The sequence below is a fragment of the Phalaenopsis equestris genome, unplaced genomic scaffold (genome assembly GCF_001263595.1).
Source record: "Phalaenopsis equestris unplaced genomic scaffold, ASM126359v1 Scaffold201156, whole genome shotgun sequence".
Classification (NCBI taxonomy): Eukaryota; Viridiplantae; Streptophyta; class Magnoliopsida; order Asparagales; family Orchidaceae; genus Phalaenopsis; species Phalaenopsis equestris.
Window position 1 is genome coordinate 85,210 of NW_018220936.1, and position 8,172 is coordinate 93,381.

At 35.1% G+C, this 8,172-nt stretch overlaps 1 protein-coding gene across 3 annotated transcripts in view; it reads left to right on the top strand.

The window, feature by feature from the left end:
• Positions 1-8,172, top strand: part of LOC110035981 (probable RNA methyltransferase At5g51130) — a 41,389-nt gene that overhangs the window by 2,820 nt on the left and 30,397 nt on the right. The window contains exons 2-4 of one of the 3 annotated variants that reach the window (XM_020740319.1): positions 1,655-1,734; positions 2,348-2,476; positions 3,623-3,737. In XM_020740319.1, the coding sequence (XP_020595978.1) occupies positions 1,702-1,734; positions 2,348-2,476; positions 3,623-3,737 (277 nt within the window). In that variant the 5' untranslated portion in view covers positions 1,655-1,701. The remainder of the gene's footprint in view (positions 1-1,654; positions 1,735-2,347; positions 2,477-3,622; positions 3,738-8,172) is intronic. The other 2 variants (XM_020740320.1, XM_020740321.1) reach the window with 2 other exon arrangements.

The following is an 8,172-nucleotide window of genomic DNA, read 5'->3' on the forward strand; positions in this document are numbered from 1 at the left end:
GGAAAGAGAGATAATGAAAATTACTTTTTATAAGATAGTATATAATATTTTAGTAGAAAGATGAAATAAAAACAACACCTTCTTCATTGTTTAGCTCACTCTCTTAGGGTCTGTTTGGGGCAGCTGCAACTTATTGAATAATCTGCTGAAAAGCTAGGTGCGGCGACTGATACAAATTTTTAGTTTTTTGAAAAAAATCAGACCGCAGCTAGAAAGCTGCCACCACACCTAGACAGGTGTGGTGTTAAAACGTTTTTTTAGCGTTTGGAAAACGCATAAGTTGCCAAAACGTAGTTTACCCAAACCGATCTGATGCGTTTTCAAAACGCCACTGCACCAAATAAGCTGCCCCAAACGGGCCCTTAATATAAGATAAAATTTAATATTTTTTATATTGTATTAATCCTATTTTTTTATTAGTAATATTACTTATTAGATCCATTTTTTTTATATATTATAGTCATACTTTGTTTAGTGAAGCTCCAAACCATATTGTTCCAAATTAGTATATGAAGATATCAAATTAGAGAAATAAGTGCCGAAAGAGATTTTTTACAAATATTGAAGAAAAATAAATGATTAATTTGAAGATTTTTTTTCAAGTTTTTTGGATTTATTGTGCTTTTACTGATCATGTCCCCATCCCCATAGCTTTTAGAGATGTTATTGATGTAAATGCGTGGTGGATGATTTGTGGGCTAGCTCCCTACAATTATAAAGTTAGTTTGCTCAAATGTTCTCTTCTTCTTGATGTGAAAGAAATTGGAGTACATATTCTTTTATCAGTCCACTTAAGTGGAACATGATTTTTCTTGAACATGAAAAAGATTTAGTATTTATGCATACCAATCTTCGTTTTTTATTCAGGAGCCTAGAATACACTAAAGCAGAGAGAAAATTGTGTGATGTTGGTGGAGATGCATTTGCTACAATAATGACATTAAAATACTTGAAATTGTTAATCTATCTCTTGATAATTCATGCTTGAACACTGTATTTTCTTGGATTAGCATCTCATTAAAGAGGACAATGAGGCTAGCATTAATGGCGATCTTATCCTTGAATTCATTAACTCCAATTAGTAATGATCATATTCTATATTATGTACTATATTAAGGATGACATTGGCATTAAATTCTTTGTAGATCATTTTGATATTTGAATGTACTATTGATATTGCGAAAATAAATTTTATTATCACAAACTTTCTTCTATGATTACATACTTCATTTTGTGATGTCTTTAGTCGAGAATAGTGAAAAAATTAAAATTTATATCAATAACTTATTAATTATAAAAAATGTCTATAGCGTGTCGTGTTTTACTTTTTTACAGTTGTGTCGTGTTGCCTCATCATGTCGTGTTGTGTCAGTGCCCCCATGTTCGTATCCATGTTTTATAAATGCATCATAAGAGCTTAAGAGGATCACATAAAGTAAGTTTTTGCACACTGTGATGAATCATTTCCATTAATTGCAGTTGGATCTTACATAGTTTTTGATCTCTTGTCATTTGATTTATTCTTATTGGAAGAAATTATCATCAGAAATGTTGACTAGTCTGGCCATTATGCATGAGAAGTTGATGGCCATATTTTACTTGTAGTGATAGTTATGGTTAACTGATTCTGTTCCGGTTCTTTGATGCTTTGAAGTTTGGTAGGGGAAAAGTGCATTGGCATCAAGGGAGAGCTGAAGAATAATGAATGGGCCATTGAAGTTAAGTATCTCTCAGGTTGATTGTGAGAATTTTGGACCATTCTAACAGCTGTGTATATAGATTTTGCCATATTTGGTCAACTGAGTTAATGTGGGATTATTCTTTGCAAATTCTTGGCATGCTTGCAAACTTGCTAGGGATTGGACGGCTGAGTGTTGGCCAAATACATTTTGTGATTTCTTTCGATATTATGGCTTGAAAGCTATTACGATAATTCTGCAAGTATCTGGATTTTGGAAACACTTTTTTTTGGTGGATGTATTATTTGGACTATTTTATTTTCATTATGATTTTTGATAGACCGAATGGACTTTTATAATCTTTTCTGCACATGGCCAAAATCTAATTATTAATGTGAAGTCTGTAAAGCCCTTTATTTTGTTTGGCAAACATAAATGCCAGTCATTGTTTATTTAGGCATACAATGATTTTTTTTTACTATTTTTTTTGAAATATAATTCCATTCTTCCACATTTAAAGTGCTGATCTTATTCGGTAAATTTTAATCTTTATTGTCAGCAATTTTTTTAGTTTTCTTGATTTGAGATAGAGTTTTGACATTTTATGGTGGTTGAATATGCTTCTAATTCTTGTTTTCCTTATTTTTTTTTTGCCACATGTTGCATAGGTTATGCCAATGAAAGTGGAAGAGAAAAAAGAAATGGCTGCTGAGAAACAAGATAAAAATATGGTAAAGCCAAGGAAGCGAAAGGAGGTCTTCATTTATGGGAATTACAGAAACTACTATGGCTATAGAGTATGTATTCTGCTCTGTCCCATTTCTTTTGCTATGCCCTTTTATATTTGTTTAGCGGAACCCATCTTGTTGTGATATGGCTAATTTGCTGTTTCCAGTGCTGATGATTACTTGTATACTTATCTTTAGATAGGTATGTCCATGCGGCCTAATTTTCTTATGGAAGGCTCTGAGAATGAATTACCTATGCCCTGGACAATACCCAATTAAAGTGTCTTTGGGCCTACTATACTGAGCGCAGCATTGTTTTTATGTGCTTTAGATCCGTTTGATAAATGGGCAGAACGTGAAGATGGGGTAAAATTTAACTGATCCAAATCTGACCAAACAGAATGTTCATACTATATTATTATTATTGTTTTTATTATTGTTATTGTTATTATTCAAAGTCTATTACATAGCTCAAAAGTTAAAAAAAAATTAATTTTCTTTAATGAGTGTTTTTTTTTTGGACACTCAATAGGACTCAATTGAGAGAAAAAGATTCATGTAGCCGACCCCACTTAGTGGGATAAAAGCTTGTTGTTGTTGATGATGGGAGTTTTTTTTTCGCCATTTGTTGTCTCCAAGTGAGCATTCCATTACCTTCTCAACCTTAAAAGTTATGACTATTGTAGTTTCTTTTGTAGCAAATTAACAATGCCTAAAAATTTGACAGTGGGGATGTTTTTGATGTGTTCCATGGAAAGCGAATGATAATTATGCAAATTGAGCTGGAGATAGTGAGTTTGAATGATAACCTTAACTTGTGTTGTGTCCATCTTTACTCGTTAGGAACTAGAATGTTAGCTAAGTTAGTGCTTTTTGTTTGTCTTTTATTTTTTTTTAAATTTTTTTAATTTTACATTCTGATGAGACTACCTTTTAACCACAGCAAAATGTTTGTGTACTAGGTTGTTGTTGTGCAAGTGCTATTGCATGTTTTCTCTTCCATAATAATACGAGATTCCTTAATGCTATTGTGTTGAGCATGTTCTTTTTTTAGAGTATTCCTTCTATATGTATATTACTGATGACCTTTTTTGTATTCTTCATTTAATTTTTCAAATTATATGGTCCCTTGAACCGTTTACAAATCGGAATTTAATGAAATCTTGCCTCTGCTCGTCCTGTAAATCATAATTGAATATTTATGTGACAATGCAGCTTCACCATACTATGGAGGACGATCCTCGACTTAAAGTTTTCAAAAGAGAATGGTTTGATAATAAGGATTGCCTTGACATTGGATGCAACCAAGGCTTGGTGACTATTACTATTGGTATTGTCCTCCTATTTGCTACTTTTTGTTCTAATCCTGTTAGGAACTTGCTTGTTTTCTTGATATATAATAAAATTTCTGTGGTGGTTGTCATGCAAAATAATTTGATTGATTTTTCTTTCAAGGATTGGAACTTTTGGTATTTTAAATGAAAAAGAAACTAGTTATTTCAACTTTTTTAGTTTATAAACCTGAAGACAAAAGGAACTGGAAATTTTTGAAAATTATTGTCATCAAGTTCAAGGGAGTATATTTTGCATAATGCATACTGTTCCTTCTTCCATCGTGAATGCACTTTGGATTTAGTGACTAATGATATCTTTATTGAGAGGTCCACCTTACCTTTCTTGGTGCATGACCTTTAAAATGAAGCTAGATAACTAGCTCTGGGTATGTATTGCATAGTTATTTGTCACTACACCAATCTATCAGATGCTGGTTTCCTTATAACATCTTATTTACCTCAATAACCTGCTGAAAAAACCTGCTCCATTACCTGTAAATCTCTAAGTATATTTTGACAACTTAATTATCTAGAAAAGCAGAACCCTGACCATTTTTTGGACATTCAGTTCACTGTTTTCATTATCCAGCATTTAAGGTATGCAACACAATGAATCGCCTTTCATGTAAATCCAAGTGAGTGGATACTGGCTATTGTAGTATCAAAAATAAGGTTGAAGTGAGATTGGAGTGATATAGGGATAATGGGATGAACTACGAGTCAGATTATCAAGGGAGATATTATATTAGAGGTTAGAAACTAAAGGGGTGAGTGACAACGAATGCAGATCTAAAGTTTGAAAGTTATAATTTCTTACAATTTAAAATTGTACACAAATGTTTACTTAAAACTTAGATTATTCACTAAGGTCGTACTTAAAGATACTTCTTTATTCAATCAAAATTGACAAGTTCAAAACTAAATCTTTTAGCCATTCTATTTTTTCTTGTATAGTTAGATTCTTCAAAATGCATCCTGGTTTAATTTTCAATATCCTTCAATTTCTTCAGTGCATAGGAGCACACTATTGTGCCTTATGATCTCTTATTTTTTTTGAGCTGGTACTTTGATCTACCGCGTCTCATTGCCTTTTCATGCTGGTTCTCATATCCAGCACCCCCTTACTTGCATGCTCAAACCTCTTTGCACCAACAGAAAATCCTTTTGCCTCACACCCTTACCACATAAATTGCATGAACTTACACTTCTTGTGCTAAATGCTACAACTTGCTTTTTCCATTGTATCATGGCCGATTTATCATTGTTTACTGCTTCAACTCCATGTCTTTCTCTGTCATGCTCTATTCCTTTTTTCTGTGTGATTTGAATATCTTGCTATCATTTCGTCGATAGCATATGACTTTTGCCCACTCTGCATTTAGTGCATTGTGACCTCCACCGCTCTAGCTTCGACCACCTATTTTTTTTTACATTTTCTAAGTCTCTTTAGTTGAAATCTCACTCGTGATCCTCTGTCTTTCTTATGCAATTCTAGCCCGACACAAACTTTTTTGTGCCATTCTGCATGTGCTATTCTCTCCACTGATTGATATTCATTTTCCTTTAGAAACCTATGTAGCACAGACATATAAATACATGGATACAGACTTGACACGATATATAAACAGTGACATGACATATCTGCAAAAATTAGCACACAACACACCATGTTCATATCATCATATTTTGTAACTTATTAATATATAATGCATAATCTTTAGTTGGCCTAATATTGCAATTGCATGCTGCTTCTATTTGAAAAAAAAAAGTTTAATATCCAGTATTTTTATCATCTAGAATTTCCAGATAAAGTTTCCTGAATGTATAAATATGTGAAATGCAACATTTAGCTTTCTATAAGTTATCAAAGTAAACCAAGAAATTAACGCAATAGGCTTCATATAATTTGTCCAATTGAAAATGACAGTTGAAGTAAAAGAGCATCTTTTGTTTAAATTCAAATTGTGAATAGTTAAACCCATTAAGTTAGAAAGGGTAGTAGCAAAAACTTTAAAAGGATTATAAAGATAATAAAGAGCTCCAGTCAACCATAATAACCTCATCATTATATACAATCCATGGATTGATTGAAATCTGATGATCCAAGTAAGATTAGCAGAGTTGTAATTCAAACCAAACTACGACCTATTGAAATGCATTATACCCATCAACCTATGAAGAAAATGTTGTACTAGTTTTCAACCATATAACTAACTTAACTATCAAGAGTGATTGAAGTTATTAACATTGATACCGGAGAAAACCCAAACCATAATAGTTATAATACATGTTATTGCTGAAATTCAAAAGGGTTACAAACAAGGACTTGACATTAGGAAAATAACGACACAAACATAAAAGATACCCTATGGCGAAGGCGAAGGCGGCAAACGCCGGCTGAGCAGCAAGGGGAATGGTTGGCTGGGGCTTGCGGCTGCTATGGTTGGTGCTGGAAGGGTTACGGTACAACAGGGATTGGGGGAAGGGCTGCAGGTTTGGGAGTTGGAGAGGGTTACAGTAGCATCTTTGGGGTGGGAGAAGGTTACGGCAGCAGCTTGGGAGTGGGAGAGGGTCACAACAGCAGATTTGGGAGTTAGGGCTGGTTACGGCAGCAGCCTTGGGAGGGGGAGAGGGTCACAGCAGCAGATCTGGGAGTTAGGACAGGTTATGGAAGCAGATTTGGGAGTTGGGGAGGGTTATGGCAGCAGGTTTGGGAGATGGGGAGGGTTATGGCAGCCACCTTGGGAATGTGCGAGTGGTACGGAAGCAGATTTGAGAGGTGGAGGTTACAGCAGCGGCTTTGGGAGTGGGAGAGGGTTACGGCAGCAACCTTGGAATGGGAGAGAATCACGACAGCAGTTTAGGGAGGTGGGGCTGGTTATTGCAGCAGATTTGGAAGTTGGGGAGGGTTATGGCAGTCACCTTGGGAATGGGGGTGCAGGGAAAATCAGCAAGCAGCAAGGAGAGGAGGTGGACTTTGGAGAAGATAAATCACCATCGGGCAGAGGAATACTGCCGGAGCACCACCCTAACCATTAGATGCAGCCCTAGAAAGGGAGAAGAGGACGCCTGCTACTGTCCAAACAAAACCTGAATAAACTCACAATAATCTAATCCTAATTCAGCACCTCTTTATAATAGGTATATAGCCGGTAAAACAAAAAAGGGGATTTCCCGCCCAATGAAAAGAGAGAGGAGGGGGTCTGTTCAATCCCCTTGCTAAACTGGGTTGAACCGATTCAGCCCCCTAGCTGCCACGTGACACATTTTTCTGTTAAGATGCTCATCTAAAGTGCTTATAAGGCCATGTATTCCAACCTAAATTATGATTTCAATATAAAAGGTACTCGTGGTGAGGATAAATATAAAAGACTATATGTTTGTTCATAACATGACTACCACTTACCTATGATGTCAAACCAAGATTGAAGTAAAAAATAGTCAAAGCCGAGTTGAATTCGAAGTCGAATGTTAGAGTTGAACACCTTAATCAACTCTCAAAGTCTGAAGTTTGCCTCACATTGAATTCAAAGTCCTGACCCATTTTGTGTGCCAAAGTTGAACTTGTCACTCATCTTGTAAGTTGAAGTTGAAGTTCTTGCCCGTTGAAGTTCTCCAAACCCCTTCAAAATCGAAGATCCCTCATCGAAGTCTTAGTTAAACTTGAATCTTCAAAGCTCCTGAGTTGACGATCATCCCTCTCTGTCGCACTTACTGAAAATTTTAAAATGTTCAACTGGCTTAAATTTATAGTTTGCCACAAGTCCATGCTTTAGATGTGTCATGCATGTTTAGCTTGTGGCCTAGGCATGTCTGAATTAAATTTGATTCTTAAAATACCGCGATAAAGTTTTGAATGTGGAAGATACCTGTGGAGGTATGTTGATCTATGTTTGTATTTGTCAAGTGACACGTAAGGCATTTCTAAGTGTCCATGATTCATAGCCCCTTGAACATGCCATGTCCTTGCTCCATCTTTTTGCAAAGCAACTTTTCACTCTTTGCTTGCTTCTATTCTATGATCACAATTAACTTCATTATCTTGATTCTTGCATTTCTGCCTTTGCTATTCTTGTACCTGTTGTTTTCCTACAAGCCCGCTTCTTCGATGCTCGTGAACTACCTCGTCCTCATGCTAGCATCCTCTGCACAACACATTGTTGCTTTCCACACCTCGCTTAACTCTGGTTAGCTTTCATCATTGCTCTCTTGTTTGTGGGATTACCTAAAGCTTGAATAAGGGGTTGTTTAGTTTGCTGAAATTGAAATGTAATGTAGAAGGTTTGTAAAGTACTATGGTCACAATGTATTTGAAATACCTTAGAGTTGTTTAGTTCACTGTAAAATAAAAGTTGAAATTTATTTTTTTTATTTGTTTGTTTTGAAGTAGATTGAAAATATTGTATTTCAATATATATATATATATATATA